Below are 20,567 nucleotides of genomic sequence, written 5' to 3' on the forward strand. Positions count from 1 at the left end.
TATTTTTATTAATCAAAAAGAATTAAATAATGAAATTGACTATGAACATATCAACTAAAAAGAGTATACAAGTAACCAAGAGAATGATGACAGTAATCATATCAAATAAGTTGTATCTTAGGAAGAAAATAATAATTGTGACAATGAACATGCTCATCTTAAAAACATAATAATATTCAATGATCAAAATACTGCAGACATATTTGGGAAAAGAAAAATTAATAAACAAAGTCACATTATAAATAAAGATAATTACAAAAATAGTAACAGTTATAAAAAAAAAAATAGAAGTATGAAATTTTTGCCACCAAGAAAATGAAAGATAATCCTTGTTTTTAAAAATTGTGTACAAATGACTGTGTTGAAATAAATGATGATAAAAGATTAAAAATTTAATAGATACTGGAAAGAACTAGGTCATGGTAGATGGCAAGATTACTTGTAAAGTTGTATGGAAATTATATTACCAAAAAGATCTTGTGTAAGTATTAGTAATGGTATTTGTAATTATAAATATTTTATGTCTGTGAACAACATAAAGAAAACTGTTAGCAGAAGATTTCTGTTAAATATTTTAGATATAACTGAAAAGTTCTTAGGTATATTTGTGATGATTAAGTTGATTTGTATACCTCTACATCTAATAGCACAAGTAATATAGGTAATAAAACTCAAAAAAATAAAACACCATTTTATAACAAAATGATACATCTTTAAAGGTTAATTAATACTTTACCACCTGTTCTGTCACATTGCAGAAGTTCCAGTAGTAAAAAATATATCAGTCATAATTTTAACAATTTAAATGTCTATAGGTTTTATGTCAAGCATTGTAATATGGCAAATATCTTTAGTTTCTAATGCAGTTTTCAAAAATAAGTAGAATACAGAATATAATATTAATATGTGTCTCAAAGAAGAACAAATGTGCATTTTGTGAAGGTCACAAAAATAAAAACATTAAAACAGAAGAAGATACACTACACTCAACATTTAAAAGAGGAAATATCTACCACTTATATAAGATAAGGAAAAGAGTGGCCAAAGTAGGTTCTGTGCTGTAGTTTTAACTTACAAAAAGTGTTTAACACACCATGTGGAAGTAGTATGTTATTGTTCTATTCTAGAAAGCTAGCATATTATAATTTGAGTATCTGTGAAAGTAAAACTAAAAATGACTATTGTTATCTATGTTCAGAAATAGATGGTCAAAGAGAATCAAATGAAATCAGTTCAATTATATTCAAATATTCAAAAAGTATTATTATAAACTGAAATGTTCATGAAATTGCATTTTACTGTGACAAATGCCCTGGCCAAAATAAATATCACAATATGTTATCTATACTACCTATGTTATTGTCTTTTAAAATATTAAAATTATTACATTTAACTATTTACTGGCTGGTCTAAAGATCCCAGATTTATATATTTTTATTAGAAGACATTTTAAATCATACCTATACTTGTAAGTTTTAATTTATATTGGTGTTAATTTTAGGAAGGGGTGAGAAGAATTATATAAGAAATTAAAATATTACAAAATTAAATATGTGATGTTTGTTATACAAATTTTTTGTAAATGTTTGGTAGTTAAAATTACAGATTTTGGCCTTAATGTAACATTTTATTTTCCTCACAGTTACTTAATATACTATAAAATAAAGTTAAATATAATCATAATCAAATAATAATAACTAATTATCATTTATTTATACCACTATTATTATATGTTCTTAGAAAGGCTTTTATAAAATTCTAATTTTTGAAAGGTCTACACCGCATATATTTCTTTTAAATTAATGTAACATTAAATATAAATTTACTTTCAGCAATATAATAAACAAACTTAATTCCAAGAAGTCTCATCTTTAATATAATTTATAAATGAATGTTCTATCTTTAAAATTGAATTTTTAATCATTTCTATTTTTTTCCTGAAAAATTTGGTTTACCCCTTTTAATAAAATAATGTCGATTTGTATCTAATTAGTAACAATGTGTATAATTTATTTAATATATAAAATACCTAGGAATTCTATAAAATACTTGGTGATTTCTAAAGAAGTGTATAATATAATTTTTTTTTACATATATTTTCTAAGTATTTTATATAAGAACTAAGCATTTCATAAAAACGACAAACAACAAATTGGCAATTATTGGTAGAATAGGAAAATCACTTAAAAAAATAAAAAATAAATCAATTTCCCTGTATTATAATAATAAAGGCAATTAATTTTGTTAGCATACAAAAAAATATTTATCATAAAGTATCAATTTAATATTACAGAATATAATGTATGAAAATGAAACAAAAAAAATTAATTTATAAATTGTATAGGTAGTACACATTTGTTAATTATAATTTTTTATAAATTATATTATAATTAATTACAAAAATAATATATTTTATATGTTTAAATTAATAAAAAGTAGTTAAATTTATTTATGACAACACTGTAAATTAGGAAGACGCTTTGAATAGCACTGAATTTTATTTTTTAAATACTCACATCGATTATTTTGATATCTTGTTGAACATGAATATTTAATAAAGCCTCGTCCAAATTTAGTTACTGCTTATGATGGATTTATATTAGGTGAAGGTACATTGTCAAATATCAATACTGATAACATGAATTTAATACATTAACTATACATTGTTTGGCGTTTCATAAAATGTTTAGATAATTTAAACAGTTGAAACAATTGCAGACGCTTTACCTACTTCGCAACACTATTGCGAACGATCACTTCATGTCTTAACATTAAACATATTATTTTGTACCCAAAAATGTACACGATTCCGAACGAAATTGATGAAACTTTGTCAAGTTGTGCGACGCAGTTTACCGAACTCAACAATAATTATCAATTTAATGATAGGCTAATATCATTCGGATATCTAGTGATTATATTTATAATTTAAACTTTATTTTTACCTATAAAGTTGTGTTCGATTTTTTTTGTACAAAGTTCTTGGCATATGCTCATCGGAAAATTCACAGATGGATTTTTGTCTGTTGCTCTTATGTCGTTATTCGTTAAAATACATGCATTGCAATCTTTATTCGTACATAACCATTTTATAATCTCATCTTTTCGCTGTCGCCTAAATCGGTATTTACTTGTTTTGTGTAGAATTTGACACTATAGTAGCAATAGGTATTTAACAGAAATTACTTGTAACATACTATATTTGACATACTTAAAATTCCTACATTATTGAAGATTTATTTGTAAATTTGGCAATATACATTCGCAATCGTGTCATTTTCAGGATCCATTGATAAACTATAATCATCCGCAATCGTCTTTTTAAAAAGGTCGCCCTGATAAGAACCGCTCGCATTTCACAATCGTGTATCACCGATTTAAACAATTTTATAGATTGCCGGCTGTAGTTGGTATTATATAGAGTTACTAGACATTTTATAAAATACCAATATTATTCACATTGCCGCTAACTAATCGATTGTTTTTAAGTAAGGCTTATTATACCATTTTCTTTACACAGTATTTCTGATATCATATTTAAAGTTAACTCTAAATTTGTTAGTAGGTATAAATATTTCGCAATAGCCGCGCGAATACTACGTATTCATTTATAATGCAACATTAGATTGAACAACAAATGATTGAAATTATTAATTTAAAATTTACCCAGGAAATTTTGAATACGATAAAAAGCATTGCCTGCAATGTATTAAAAATAAATGCTGACGACAACGATATCACCATTTTAACTAAAGCCTTTGGTTTGGAAACTGAAATGTTAAAAAGTGAAATAAGTCAACTTCAACATACAGACAATGTACCCAAAAGTAACAAAGAATTGTGACATATGGATAAAATGGTTAACAGAGTTTGGCAGTGGAAGAGAAACAATATTCAATAATATATTTAAAATGCTAAAAATATTTGTTAATATTTCTGTGACTAGTTATTCTTTTAAAAGGGCATTTTTAAAATTAAGTTTAATTAAAACAAAATTACGAAGTATAATGCATCAGGATCGACTTGATAGATTACTCACCATGTCAATCGAACAAAAATTGGTTTATAATATTAACGTTGATGAATTGATAGAACAATTTAAAACATTAACCGGCCCTTCCGAGAGAAGAATGGTACTCTGAATTTGTTTTTTTATAATTTATATTTGTAAATTGATATAACATAAATAAACTTTGAAGTTTTAAGTATTATATTAAATTTGTAGTTAAATTAATGATATTTAAAATTAAAATACTTCCATCACTAATTTTGATTGAACTAACTAATAAGTATTAAGTAATAACTAAAATAATATTCAATTATAAAATATAAAATATAAATATTATATTATATATTATATTCTGCTCTTTCCCCCCTCCGCGCTAATATGATCTCCGCATGCTCTTGTATATGGGGGAAAGGGTGTTGTGCGAATCCAACGGAGTAGTAAACAACTATTGAAAAACGGTAAATTCGGTACGCGCGTACATTTTATTGCTTACAACTTCAACAATATAAAATATTTTGTTCAGACGATAAATAATTTAATAAAATTGTACTTAATTCTAGTCTCTAGAGTATACAGTATAGCATTGTATTAAAAATAAATAGTACAAATGATTATTGGTATTAGTATACCATGTCATACTTGATTTTTTTAGTCGTCTTCTATCAAACAAAAATCAAAAAAAGAGAGTTGCCATAAAAAAAAGGTTGGGAAACACTGGCATTCAATAGTGTAATCTATAAGATTTTGATATTAAAAACGGATTTAAATGTGTTAATATGTTTATTTTGGATTTACTATGAACAACTATTTCTATTAATTTATTTGAAAAAGCGATTGTCAAATAAAATATATACATAAAAATGTATATATTTTTAAAAGTATTTATAAGATCTAAAAACGATAAAATAAGAAATCCAAATTTGTATTCAAAATCTATACACTGCATAATTAAATCGATCAGTATGTTGATATGAAAATATGTCTTTTTAAAATAAAAAAACAGTTCGAGTAAAAAATCGTAACGTTTCCAAAAATTAAGTCTCCGAGAGTAAACTCAGTAACGCGAATGCTTAAATAAAAACTAACCATAGCTACACGGTTTTTAAATGTCCATTTATCGTATAAATAATATTAGTTTTTCAAAAAGATAAAAAAAGTTTGTAAAAATTGAAAAAAACACAATCGAGTAGGTACCTGAATTAAAAGAGATATATTTTATCGAAAATTTGTCTCGATTCATGTGTCATATGCAATATAATATTATTATTATAATATGATAATACTCACAGAGGTACGGATTTTTGTTGCTCGACGTTTGTCTGCATACACACACCACCCAGCGACGAGAAAAATGTTCATAAACTACGTTCAGAGGTGCGGAACGAAACCGTCAGTAGACAAAGCGCTGAGTGAACTGAAGCCGATGCTGAACTGCGCCGGGCGACGCGTAATGCCAATCGATTTACAAATAAGGGCGGTGGGCTTGGAATGTACAATCGATGGTAGGACAGATGTTCACCACCGCTGCGATCTATGAAAGATATTGCTATTATATTCTTTTCTGACATTGAAATTATTAAACGGAAAATAATTCTTATTTAATTTATCGTTATAAAAACTTCAGTAATACAAGGATATAGGATCGGAATTTTTACGTTGTATTTAATTTTTAAAAACGTAATTTATTAACTGCTTATGGCATAATAATTTTTTTTTATAAATTCGGAATTTGCTAATTTGTAATAGTCACGGTCATTACAGTAATAAAATATGTTATATAAATCTATAGATTATGATTCTCGGCCGTATTTATTATTTAATAGGCAACGAGATTATAATAACTGTGAATAACACGTCTTAAAATGATGAATATTTTTTGAACTGCAACTCGGATAATACAATGAACCAAAACCCGGGCCTCAATTCGAATTTGAAATTTTTCGTAGTTTTGGACTCGCTAGTATTTTTCAAAAACTACATAATATAATGTTAGCCAATTCAGAGAAGTATCCAACGAACGATGGAATATACGTGATGTACGTTATGAAAATGGAAATAGTTCAGTGTGCGATTGCACAGATTCCGCACGTTCATTGTTCGATATTACCTTTTTTTTCTACCCAAATACTTATTGTATTTGATTGCGACGTTGCCATGAGGAATACGATTCCGCACGTTTTTTCTTTTAACATGAGATTGATACAATTAGTGCATAATATTTAGGCACCTGAACTTTTCCACTTCTTTACTACGATATTTCAAGCTCAAACTAATTAAAATTAAGATAATTTGGGTCAATCAGGGACGGATTAAGAGTTATTTAGTATTCCAAAAGGCCCTTAGTCCTTACAATATTTATTACCAATAACTGAATTTTATTTATTTAAAAAAATGATACAAGGTAAATTGCACAGAAATATCTTTAAAATTTTTTAATATTTGTCAATTTTTATTAAGTTCATGCTATTATACAATATTATTCATTAAATGTCAAAATATAAAAACATAAAAATTAAAGTATATTATATTATATTATATTTTAAAACTAATTTTACTATCTTATTTTCTCTTCTTTTTTTGAAACTCCACAATAATTTCGTTTGTATTAATAAATCTGTTTATCTGTTAATAAATGCTTGCATATCGAAAATGATCGTCCACAATCAACTGAAGTTATTGGGATGAATGTGAATTTAAATAAGCTTAAAATAATTAGGTCTTGATATTAGGTCTGATTAAATTTTATAATATTTCTCACACATAGGATACATGGGATAATAATAATTTTTTAAATAGCCAATAGCCTTACCTTATTTAGCAATATTTTCATACTTTCTTCTCCCTATTTTTTAAGCTTTCGCTTAGCGGCTCCACTAGCACATTTTTGAGACATTGTAAGTAATATTATATTGAAATCAGTAATCACTAAATAAGTTAACTGTTGGGATTAAATCGTGAAGACCAAATTATGATCGACGACAGACTCTCGTATGTTTCTAGCAAAAACAATCTAGATTAACTATAAATAAATCAAAACCAAATCTACAAATAAAAAAATATTGTCGGAAATAAGATAAGTAACGTAATGTTCTAGTTGATGCACCGAATGCAAACAATTATTTCAATCCGATATTATCGCTCCGCCTGTTTGCGGATGGCATTTAGTACATGACGTAATAAAAATAATACAATTAAATTACGAAAATTAAAAAAATGTGTAGCCAAAATAAAATTTGAACATAAAATATTTTGAATTTGGTTTCAGATAGATAGTCCATTTTCTGTTAAAATACTTATTGAACATTGACTCATACATGCCTGCTTCAGTTGACGTTGTAGCTAGTTCAGAACATATCAAAAGCTGTTCGATAACTGAGTCGTCATCAATGAATCTGATATAGTTTAATAATTTACGTTTCTTACTAATATCAGTTGACTCATCGATGTGCAGTGAGGATAATCTACTGTCGCTGATCTGTTCACACATATGGCATTGGATGTCTAAATTCTGAAGACATATACCAATACGCCTTAATACAGTATCATTTGACAATGAAACTAACGATATTTTCTTCTCTACATTTTCACCCAGCATATATTTAACTATTTCTATAACTAATGTTTTCTGCGATAGTGTGAGGCTGCAATAATCGTTTTGCTACTATTTCAGAAACTTTAAAACGGGTCAATTATGCTTTTTCATTAATAGTAGCTCTTCGTACTATGGTGTTTGCTCGTTTATCTTCCAATGACAACAGTCGATTGGTGTAATTTTTACCTTTTCCTAGTAGATGGCAATGTTTACTACTCAAATGCTATTTCAGTGTACTAGGGACCATGGATTTGTTGCTGAGTTTTTCTCAATATACAATACACTGTGGTTACTTTACTTACAATACTTATACTTGCAGCAGGATCATCCTTCTTTTCAATGGTACATGTACACCATCTTCATCGTTTCTTCCTTTAACTATAAACTTATCCATATTGCATTAAAAATTATTGATATACTTAAATAACACACATTTTACACTAACTTACATCAACATTAAAAGATCCTAGGAAAAATAAAATTGTATTAGATGACACGTTTACGGCCTACACGCATGCAGTTAATACTGTATGATTTGACTGAATAGTTTTATCTGTACAGATGAATTATACGTTTGTAGATTAGTACGACGTAAATTTTAAAACTGTACAGTTTGTTTGGAAATAAATTGAAAATACCATTTGATTAAACTGTGAAATTAAATTTCAATTGATTGTGCAGATGAAACAATACATGTGTAGGCAAACTGTACAGCTTTAACCTAGCTAGTAGCTGGATGTCTTGGCACGTAGCGATGACTAATGCCCTCGCATGGTTGCCTAAGTTGTTGTTGTCAAGTGCGTGAGTGTGCTGCGAAAATGTGTGATGAATAATACAGCAACTACATTGTTGAATATCATTATTTAATGTTTAATGATAACGAAATTGGTGTTCATCTATATTAAATAAAGTTTTATTTACTTATTTTTTTTATTTAACTTACAAAAAAAACATCGATAGCCTTTGGCTATTAGTTTTTATGTTTAATACAATATATTGTGTGGTAGCTATAACTAAAATCATACAATTAATACGTTGTTAATTATATGTAATTACTGCTAACATTAATATTATAGTTATCATTAACAAAAGATTTAAATTTTATTGTACAGGTAGGTCTTTCTTAAGACTTTTATACTTGAAATGTTTTCAGTGCCTGGTTCTTATGCTTCGTTCATGTTGAATTTTCTAAGTTCGTTGGAGTATTGGTAGTACTCTGTTATTATACGTTTTACTGTTAGAGTAAAATTCCACAAACTGTGTATTGGGTAGGTTCCTTTTTTGTCATTAGGAACTTGTGAGTCAGCCTTGTGTGGGGCGTAATGCGTTTGGGCGAATTTTTGAAAATTGTCATGTGTTTGGGCGACTTTTTTTTCAATATACCTACTGGGATGCTGTATTTTACCAATAAATTTTCCCTCCATTTAGACAGACTTGGGGCTGTCCGTGAATTCCACGGGTATGATTAAAAATTGATGTTATGAATTATATTAAAATATTATTAAAATTAAAAAATATGTAAGTGAAATAATATTAAAAGTTGAGTTAAAATATAATGAAAATTTAAATTTTTTTTCCTGGAAATTTTACTCCCATAAAATTTGACATAAACTCACTAACACTATAATATACAACTTCACGTTTTTAATGTTCAAGCAGATTGATATTTGAAAATATGATAGAGTTCTACTAGTTACCCGACCTGCATATAAGACTGTGCCATATTTAGGTTGATTTAAAATTCTCTATAGATTTTATATAATAATTATTGTTATCTTAATCTTTACATTTTTATTTTTTATATTGTCTCGCTCAAACACATTATAAGAAACTCGTCCAAACACATTACTATTTTTATGCGGGTAAAAAGGTAATTCGTCCAAACGCAGACCGCCCCCTTGTGTGGCCTATTCGGAAGCGATTGATTATGATTTTTTCTCTTCTACTGAGATTCGAATCTTGCCAGTTTAGAATTGTGTTTTTAAATTCTCTGAATTTGGCCCATTGTTTCAACTAGTGTATTTGCCATTTTATTTGAAATTTGTTTTTAATTCGCGTTTTTATTTCTTCATTTGTTACAATATCTAGAAGCTGTATATGGTTGTTTGGTTGTGCCGTTTCTAAATGAAGCCATTTTATGTGAATAAAATTTATCAAAGAAACCAAACAAATGTGTAACCTGCTTTAAAGTCCATAAGTTCATAACTAAAATGAAATTGGAATATAATGAATGTGAAGTTTATAATTTTCATATAGTATAGATGCAATATTCGCGTACCCACTTATCCAATTTTTTATTTCGGTACTCAATTTGTGCGCAGCCTATAACACATGACTGTCGCGAATACTTGCGATAATAATGATTAAATATTTTATCGAAATTGTTACGCTACTACTCGGTACGTGATAAAATCAATTATTCAGTTTTATTTATTTAAAATATATATGCTATTAATTTAAACTAAAACAATTATTATTATATTTTTTTTAAAGATAAAAATAAACGTATTCGATTTATTTATTTTTTTTATGAAAAATATGCATATCTGGTTAATGATAATTTATGTTTTAATTCTGATATCAATAGATTGTTTATATGTGTATTTGAATAATTATTATTTATCAAAATGGTTAGTGAAAAACGTTATTTGATTATAATAGTTATAATACATTTTTATAAAAGTACGGTTACAACACAGTTATGTCAAGATGTTCATCAAGAAAACCTTTTATCGTGTTACTAGAGAGCAGAATAAAACAGTTTATTTATACCATGTTGGGTGAGAATAACATTTATAATTAAATTATTTGATTTTAGTTGCTATACAATCTGATACAATCAGGTTACTTGAGAGGAGATTATTCATCCTCCTAGATGTTAGATGTTAATAAAAAAATATTAATTTGGCATGAACCCCTCCATATTACTTTATTGTCTCGTTTGTGTACCTAATATCTGCCATTTAAAAATACAGGAAAATAATTTGGTTAAGTATCATAGTTAAGTACGGAATATAAATACCGTTTTGAAATGTACAAAGCAATGCAATTGAAAAAATATGAGATGTATTTGTTTGAATACAAGGGGGAATTCATTGTTTGTATAAGCTTATTTAAAAAAAAAAAAATAAAAGTGCTTTATTGTTTGTAGAGCATATATGTAAATAGTTTATAAACGATTAACAATTATTATTTTATATAGGTGCATATTTTGTGTTTAAAAATAATTCATATACTTATTTTTTCAGTTCCTAGATCATTTCAGTTTTTTTTCTATCGATTCCTGATTAAAATTTGTTACAAAACTGATTTCGATTAATTAATTGGAATATTAATACATCTTGTATGAATTAAAATATAAACATGATAAATTTCTAACAAATTTGTATTGCATTATTACTGGTAATTATCATTATACCTAACTACATTGCAATAAATTTACGTCTTTTAAGATATTTTCAAAATCATTGGTTGATTTTTATTTTTTAAATATGTTCAAAAATGTACTTCATTAATTTTATTAAGAAAAATAAAATTTTAATTTGTGAAGATTTCAATCAAACTGTTTTGATCCAATTGAATTTGATTGAGAGTTTCCTGAAAAATGAATTCGATTTGATTTGAAATCTATTCGTGCTGTTACTATAAAAATAGCATCTATTTATTGAATTTTTGATGTTGAATTAATGATTATCTTTTCATTTTTCAAATGAATTATTATTATTTTTTAGATTTTAACATTAAATAAATCATATTTTAGTAATTAACCAAAGATTTTCCATATTTTACTTGCGTAAAACATTAAATTCCTACTCATTGAAAAAAGTTAATGTATTAATATTTATACTCACATATGAGGCAAAAAATGTATATTCTTAAACATTTATATGTTTATTATTACTTGGTTTAATTGTTATTAGTTTAATAATATGTATAATATATTTTATTATTTAGTAGCTTCATGTTCATTAACGATCGGTATGTGTTTGGAATGGACATGGTGTACAAGAAGTATAGAAATGTACCAAATTTTTAGGTTGAAAGACCTTTTTTTTCTCGGAGCAATTACCAGTGCTGGACCTGCGGCAATAGTAGGATCATTAGTTGGTCTAAAAGCAATACTTGTCATCGGAATGATTTTTACTTTTTGTGGATCCGTTATAATATTGTATTCAATGGGTGCATTGATGATACTATACATAGGACGAATCCTGCAAGGTTTTGGTGCAGGGATCGTGTGCGTCATCGTACCTAACTATGCTGCTGAAATTTCCGATCCGAAAATCAGAAGTGATTATTTTATTGAATCAAATACATTAATCAAGATATTTATAAAATACGTTCGTAGACGTCATAATTTTAGAAAAGCTTTACTTAAATTTAAGCTAGTTTATTTGATATTTATGTATGTTGAATTTATCGAGTTATGATTAGAAAACATCTTTTGATAACTAAGCATAAATAGTAATTATTTGAAGTGTAATCATCCCAAAGTTAAAAATAATCCAGATATGAACTTTATTAACTATGTAGAGCGTAATTCATGTATGTTAACGATCACTGCCGCAACTTGGTATATATTGGTGGGTGTACAAGCAAATATTATAGGGCCTATGTAGTCAAGTACTTAATAGATCCTTAAAAAAATGTCACTTACTGTTTATAGCTATATACTTTATTGTACACAGATGGGTGAGAAGCAAAAGAACTGCAACCCCTAAAACCGTCTATTGGTTTTTCTTTCTCAACCCACTTAAAATGCAATAAACCATTACCTACCAGGACATAATAAAATAAAAAAAATAAAATGTTCAAGAATATGATTTTGATGATACGTATTTATTAGTTCGCCCTCCCTCCCTTTTGAAATAATTATTTAGTTATGATTATATTTAAAAATTTGTATCATAATAATAATTATGGTTTTAATTCATTAATTTTTTTTTGTTGTCGAATGCTGATTGCAATCATTGCAGTTAAATTTCTTAATACATTTGAAAGCTACCTAGAAGAGTATGTAATTTACTCATTCAACTGTTATATTATTGTTTATTTTTATTGTATTAAACGTAGGCAATAATTTTGTTGATAGGAAGAAGATGAACAATTGGAAGACGTTTTTGAGGATGTATCTGATAATTTTTTTAATGTTTTATCAACTACTATCAAATCTTGTACGGTGATAAAATCATTTAATTCTTGTTTGACCTCACAATTATTAGATTTTAAGACTATCTAAGAAAACATACATGTACTTTTAAACGAAGTTCAAATTATTCTGACGATAGGATTTTTATTTTATCCTCTTTTTTGGTGAAATATTAAAAAAAGATTTTCCAGAACATCTTGATTCAAATTAAAAACATACCATTTTACTCTTCTCCGTTCAAAAGTCCAATATTTCATTAATCGTTTAAGTGATCCCATTAAAACACGATGGTCGAGTCTCTTAGCCTTAAGAGTTAACTTAAAATACCATTCAAATACTTTGCCACGTCTAATAGAAATGATTTCACTACTCCAAAATTTACTACTGCACAATTGCATGGATTTTTATGGAATAAGTTTCTACTATTTAAGCAGTCAAATAATTCGTTTATAAATTTTATGAAATATGCAGTATCAGAGGCAGTATTACTTTTTAATTCAATAGTAAAAATAAATGTTCGTTTAGCTGATGCCACCGAATGACTAAAAATTTGAGCAGCCAATTTTACACTCATTTTCCGGAATGAGTCCAGTTTTACATGACAATCTGTTATTTTCAGTAAAGCTCTAATTTTTTTTTTGTTCTTTAAATCTATATTAGGAACCGAATAATATCACTAAATGCTATTATCTCCTTTACTAAAAATACGAGTATTTCGAATTAAATTATTTATGACACTTTTAAGTAGATGAGGTGTTTTATATAAAGCAAAAATGTAGTGTTCATCTACATAAAACATAAATGTATGGCTTTTCATCTGAAACATTTAGTGATTTAAATTCACTTTGATAATTCGTTCCTTGATCACAAATAACAATTATTGGTTGAAGACCAATATTGAATAGTTCTTGTACGACATCAACAATAATGGTTTAAAATGCTATGCTTAACTGGCGTCTGAAATTTTTTAGGAATTATAAATACCTCTAGTCCTAAAAACCAAGCAACTGCTTGCAGAATTCTAACTCCTTAAAGATTTACTTAAATCTCCAAACCCTTCAATAAAATCAAAGTCTTTAGATTATTCTAGAAATGATTTAATAATGTCATTTTTCTGTTTTCTTTTTGACGTTATACTTGGCATGTCATTAATATCAAATATGTTAATAGATAAAGTTTGGTAATAGATATATCTTTTCAAAGAATTGCAAATTTAAGCTCAATACGCACAGTAGTTTTTTGAATTCTTGAATTTATAAGGAGCTGAATATTCAAGATCAATTTCAGAGTTCAAATTAATTTCTATGTATAAAAATTTTAATTTTTAGGTACTTCATAAGTTATATTTATATTATTTAAAATATTTAATTACTTTACAAATTTTTAATATAATACAATATTTATTTATTTTTTTAATTTGTTGTAAAAAATAACACAAAATTCATTCATTCAATAGAAATATTTTTGAATGAAAATTGTATGATTTTATGAAATATTTTGTTCAGTGGCGAAGAGTCATATGAAACAATTAAATAATGCCTACCTCATTTAAATTGAAAAAATAAATAAAATGAGACGTCTCTAGCTTATCGATGACTATTATTATTTTATTTATAAATTTAGTCATTCAATTAATTCGCTGTTATCACGACTGCGTCTTGTGATGTAGGTACTTACTCATATTGATTAGATATATTAAAAATTCTTCTCAGTTCCCTCATTGTTTTAAAATTTATTTATTCCTATAGATTTTCATTAATTAATTAATTGTTTTTATACATATTTTATAGTTTATACTTTTGATTATTATGTTTACATGAGAAATTTTTTTTTAAATATTTTAAGTGGCATATAAAATTTAATAAAAAAAATGAATTCTATAACTAAGGATCTCTAATGGATAACTAATGCTTATTTTTTATTTTAAAATTATTTAGATCTGTTAACCGGTTTCCATTATATACAATTTCTAATTGGTATGATTTTTTCACGCATCATAAACGAATTCTACAATTATTCAAATATTAATATGGGAATTGTAGTTATGGTTGTTGTGAACCTTTTAGTACTATTAGCTGTGAACGACCCACCTTATTATCGAATGAAGTTTTATGAAAATTGGACTAGTGTGTATAATCTTGATTATAATCTACAGATTCAAGATAGTTTTCATACTAAAGTGTTAAATAATAATTATTACAAAGTATGTTATAAGGTACTTAATATCATGCCGTGTTATTATTAAATTTATATTTCTTTTTTCACAGATTTTTGAAAGCGAGGACAATTATTATTTGTTTTTATTTTTTACCAAAAAGCGATTTCGTCGACCGCTATTGATCAATGTCTGCTTAATTAGTATTCAACAGTTTAGTGGTCAATTTTTTTTAACGTACAAACTTCAATGTCTTCACGGAATACCAACTATGAGTGAAACAATACCGACTGAGACTGAAATCTTACTTCTCCAAGTATTTTTGTATTTTTATTGTGTGTGCGTATGATTAAAATGTTTAAATGGAATACATTTAGTTAGACTACTTAGTCATAGATTGTTAAAACGCCTATCAATAATAGTCTAATGCCTATTTACTAGAGGTTTTTAACCTGAAACCGCAGCCTCTAAGGGCGTCCTCAACGTTATCGATGAAATAGCGGTATACACATAATATTTGTTGATGTAAATATACGTAGTATACAATTAGTAGACTGATTAAGAAAGTTGAGGAAATTTAGCTTTCTGGAGCTGGCCAAAAATTATAAGACAATTGACTTTTTCGGGGACATTAAAGGCGTAATATGAATCATATTATACTATGAAAATGTCTAATTATAACATTATAGATTCTATATATTGGTTATTGACAATCATGTTTACGAGTATTAACTCATTAACAATATTATTATTATTGTTTTATTTGTTATTATACCTAAGTATCGTGAAGGTATTCTTAATTTTTTTTTTTTTTTTGTTTCCCTTTTAAGAATTAAGCACTGATTAGCAACAATAATCATTTGCTTATAATAATTTTTATTACGCAATTTGTTATGATGAAAATTTTAATTAAAAAAACTTGCAAGTATTATAAAAATAAGCGAAAAATGAAATTATTGAATTAATATTTGTTTTTGCTCATAAACCGAGGGTATGTGGCTTTAAATATTTTTGTTACAAGGGTTTGCTAGCACAAAAAAATCAAGAACCATTTTTATAGTTTATAGAATATAGATTAGGTCTAATATTTTATATGGACATGTGAATTTGCGTTCAATACTGATATCACTTGATTAATAGAAGCACAATGATGAGAATTAAAAGTAAAAGTTTTTGAGGTAATATTATGTTAAATAGCATTTCAATAAAAATTGTTTCAGCACTGATTTAGTTAATTAGGACACTTCACTATTGTTCGATTATCATTTTTATTTTATTCATCGTATTGTATGGTGTGTAGTATAAGTTAATCTTTTATCTATGCAAATAAAATTTTTAAATAATATATATTTTTTAGATTATTACGTCCATTATATGTTTATGCATTTTTGGCGTTTCGGAGAAGAAAAATTTATTAATTATTTCGGGATTTGGAATGGCAATTACTTTATTATTAATGAATGCTGCATACCATATAGAAATTATTGATAAAGATGAACTATGGCTTCCTAGTTTGATTTTAATTTATGTTATATTTTATTCAATTGGATATGGTCCAGTTCCGTGGATTTTGATGCCTGAAATATGCCCAAGATCAGTAAGTCAACAATTTAATTTATAGTATATATTGATAATTATTGTGAAATTAAAATTTACTATTACAAGATATTTATTAAGCTATTTGAATATATTTAAGTGTATTATTATTGCTAGTTTGATAAAATAGTTGTTAGAATTTTTAATTCGATTAGATTATTTTTTCAGTCGAGATTGTGGACATCTGCTGTCACGGTCAGTTTATACGCTTTCTTGAGCTTAGTCAATAATCAATTATTTTACGAAAATATAAGATTAATTTATGAAATGGAAATGTTCACTTTAATAAGTGCTATCGGTGCATATTTTGTATATTTGTATGTACCAAAAATAAAAAACTGTGTTCTAACATAACATTTAAATAATTTTATTTAATTTATTAAAAAATTGTAAATTTTAAGACTTCATTAGTTTAAGTAGAAAGTTTTGCCATAAAGTTGTTGTAAGAACAGTTCAAATGGAAGGAAAATGATAAATTCGTATATTGTGCATGCGATTCAACTTTCATTCGATGTGCGGTACAAAAGAGCTTCTTCACACGTAGCCACTCGGCCGTGTTTCTTAGCTTCGTTAAGGCACTGTAGAGATAGGGCCCTAGCTTCGTTAGCGCATCAGTGGCGCTATGTATTTTTTTAGAAACACGTCAGTGGTACTGCGAATATTTGTAGAAGCGCGTTACGTGTATCGGTAGTTTTGTGGACACGAGAGCTGTTCTACATTACTCTTAAAATTAACGTGGAAACAGATATTTTGTTGTCCATGCTATTAATTAAACAAACAAAAAAAAAAAAAAAACGCAGAAATAAATCAAGAAGATTCTGAGTATATCCATTGCTTTTAAAAAGACCGAATAGCGGACTATTTTATTCATTGTTTGATGATTTACTAAGAGATGATGAGACATTTTTCTCACATTTTCGTTTGTTAAAAAATACATTTGAAGAACTTTTATCTGGAATAAAAAATATTATAGGAAAACAAGATACATCAGGAAATTTATTCCTCTATATAACCTAACCTAGCTTTAGCTCTGAGGTAAAAAGAATAAATACACAATGTTTATATTAACTTTGTTTTATTATAAGAAATATACTAAAAAAATGTTTGAAAACAAATGAAATATATCTTTTAATAAGAATTTGTGTATATATTGTATATATGTATACATTCGTACTTAGGTTGGAGATCAAATTCCTATCACACATTTTCAAGATGACCTACCAAATACCATTATATTATCGTAATTTGAACGTAAACTTCCGAAGTTATTTTACTTGAAATACTAGGAAATAAGGATGATAGTCGTTTATACTAAATACTTAGTAAATTAGTACGAACTCAATTATAATTTATTATGAAATATAAAATATTCGTTAATAATTACTAGGTACTTATTACTACTTATTACTAAATACTTATAGATTAATATTGTACCTGAAAATTTTCAAAACAAAGAAAATATGTATAAAACAATTTCCTTTTTATTTTATCGTGTATGTTGTCTTATAGCCTATAGGTATAACTGTATAAGTATAACTTTTACCTAGAATAAAATACTAAATAATCGTCAGTAGTCAGTAACACGATTATAAAGTATTATGTATATGATTGCTAGTTAGAATATCATGTAATAATCAAACTAAAATTTATTCAAATGAAAAACATTAAAAAGTATATATATAAATTGATAATAAAAATAATACAAAAATAAATATAATATTGAAGGTTATAGGTAAAAAAACAAAAAAAGGTAAATAAAAAAAACAATAATAAATAATTAAGGAAAAAATAATTTTGTGATATTCCGTGTTGAGCGAGCGTTTGCTACAAGTGCTTTGATGTAGTGGAGACCGTCAAGTGGCCGACAAACAGTCATAATATCATCATTATAGAGTCTACACTGAAAAAAAAAATCTTGGTAAAATATTATAGACAGTGTTGATCAAATTTTTGACTGATCTGACTATATATAATATCAATCATTACAAAAAAAGTGTGATTCTGCAAATAAATCTGAGGGTCAGAAATTTCAGCAGTTGGTTCATCTGTTGCTTGTTCTCTAAGCATAATTTTCCTTTTTCTTGATCGTTTTTGTAGTAAAGGAATGCAGTTTTCATCTTTATGGTTTTCAATAAATTGCTTTACTTCAACAACAATTAATTCAAAGTCTTTGCAGAGCTTTAATAATTGCTCTTTTTTAGATCTTATCGTTGATGATGCTGTCATTTACAACTATTGCTTGAAAGGTTTTGCTTAATGGATCAAGCACAGAAAAAATATGTTTAAACAAAAAATATGTGTAAATAAATCGTTCAGACTAAAAATATAAAAGAAATGATGAAGCTTTTGATGTCCAGAGATCTTCTAGTGTATCAAATAATGATTCCCAAGTCAGTAAAATTGTACTTAAAGCTGAAGAGTAACTACTTCATCTAATATTAGTTACACGTTTCAAACAACAAACTGATAATTTGAGATTATGCACTTTTTGATTTTTTTTTTCAAAAAGGAAAACAGGATTTTTACAGCTACTATAAAGTCAAAAGCTTTTCCTAAAATTCCAAAGAAATCAACTGCTTCAATGCAACTTGCAACACCTTATTCCATAACCAAATTTAGACAATGGACCCAACACCAAGTATAAATAACGTATGGATTTTAATTTTTAACTTTAACTTGTAACTCTTCCTACCCAAAAAAAAAACTTATGCGGAAGCAACAAAAAACATTCTATCAAATTTATTTCTGACTTCAATGCTATGTATTATTAGCCCTCTGATTTTCTTTCTCACAACAGTCCTCAATTAATTTTTAATAAAAGTTATATAACACCAATGATTAAAGGTTCGAGCCAATTCCGTTATTAATACATTATATTTTCCTCTAATAACAATACTTAACTAAATTCAATTATAATCATCTTATTAAAATTAAAATTAGTTATCTACTGTAATAGTGTAACACTATCAGTTATGTAATTTAATAAAATTGCCTGTTATTGATATATATTGTATCTTTATTATCTCGCTTAATCTCTAGCGTTTGTATATTAAAATTGTTTAATTATAATAATTTATTCTAAAATTTCTAAATAAAAAAAAATGAAAAATATTTATTGATACATTAGAAACTAGTAAAAATCTTATTAATTTTATCTAATGTATTTCATTGCATTTATTAGTTATATTTTTTGTATTTTATGCCAATTATTTTAGTTATTAATATTCACAAGACATAGATAAAGAATTAAATATAAATATTAGTAGTTAATTCATTATTGATGGTCGGGTTTGACTATCAAACACAAAATATCAATAAGCAGAAATCAAAATTTATTTTCTTACATATTGGTTATATGTTAAAAAAATTATAAATTCAAGTATAAAATTAGTTTATAGTTGAGTACTATTTTTTTTTTGAATGAGAAGAGAATATGAGTTTCGGTATTTAATAGAAAACTATAATTATTTTTCGTTTATTTAACAAAAAATATTAAATTAAATATCAAATATATCATATTCCATGATACATAATATAGCTATATAATATATATTATGGCTAGAGTCTGAAATTGGATAATATGTACATTATCTAGATAATATGCACATATTAGCTAAATTCGGACTTAAACCGTGATTAAAAACTATCAAAAAATGGATTATGTACACATTACCCGGTTAAAGGAACTATAGCCATCGTGTTACGGCTAATGTAAAATGTTATTAATAAATTCATATTATATATTTATTTCAATAGAATTAATTAATTTAAGTTAACAATTAAATATTAAAATACCTAAATAGAAAAAAATTTATCAACGTTCACCACGTAATAGGTACGTACTTATAGAAAGTAAGATCACCCGTGTTGATGATAGATCCATTTAGTTATAGATGCGATTTGTGTTAATGTTTTTAAACCGATATATTTTGAAAATCGTCAACAATATTCATTAACAAATTAGCGTTGTTAAATGCATTTCGACTTGAAAGTAAATGAAACTGCACTGAAACGGTTGTCTAGTTGTGAGATAATATTAAGGCAGTAGTAAACAATTACAATAATT

At 26.3% G+C, this 20,567-nt stretch overlaps 1 protein-coding gene across 1 annotated transcript; it reads left to right on the plus strand.

The window, feature by feature from the left end:
- The first annotated feature begins 10,302 nt into the window (after positions 1 to 10,302).
- Positions 10,303 to 16,855, plus strand: LOC112593914 (sugar transporter ERD6-like 6). Its single transcript, XM_025338508.1, has 6 exons — positions 10,303 to 10,381; positions 11,556 to 11,891; positions 14,688 to 14,953; positions 15,018 to 15,221; positions 16,263 to 16,502; positions 16,670 to 16,855. Exons 1-6 carry the CDS (start codon positions 10,303 to 10,305, stop codon positions 16,853 to 16,855), a joined length of 1,311 nt encoding a protein of 436 aa, XP_025194293.1.
- Positions 16,856 to 20,567: the final 3,712 nt, after the last annotated feature.

Source organism: Melanaphis sacchari, unplaced genomic scaffold (genome assembly GCF_002803265.2).
Source record: "Melanaphis sacchari strain LSU unplaced genomic scaffold, SCAv2.0 Contig212_pilon_pilon, whole genome shotgun sequence".
In the NCBI taxonomy this organism is placed as follows: Eukaryota; Metazoa; Arthropoda; class Insecta; order Hemiptera; family Aphididae; genus Melanaphis; species Melanaphis sacchari.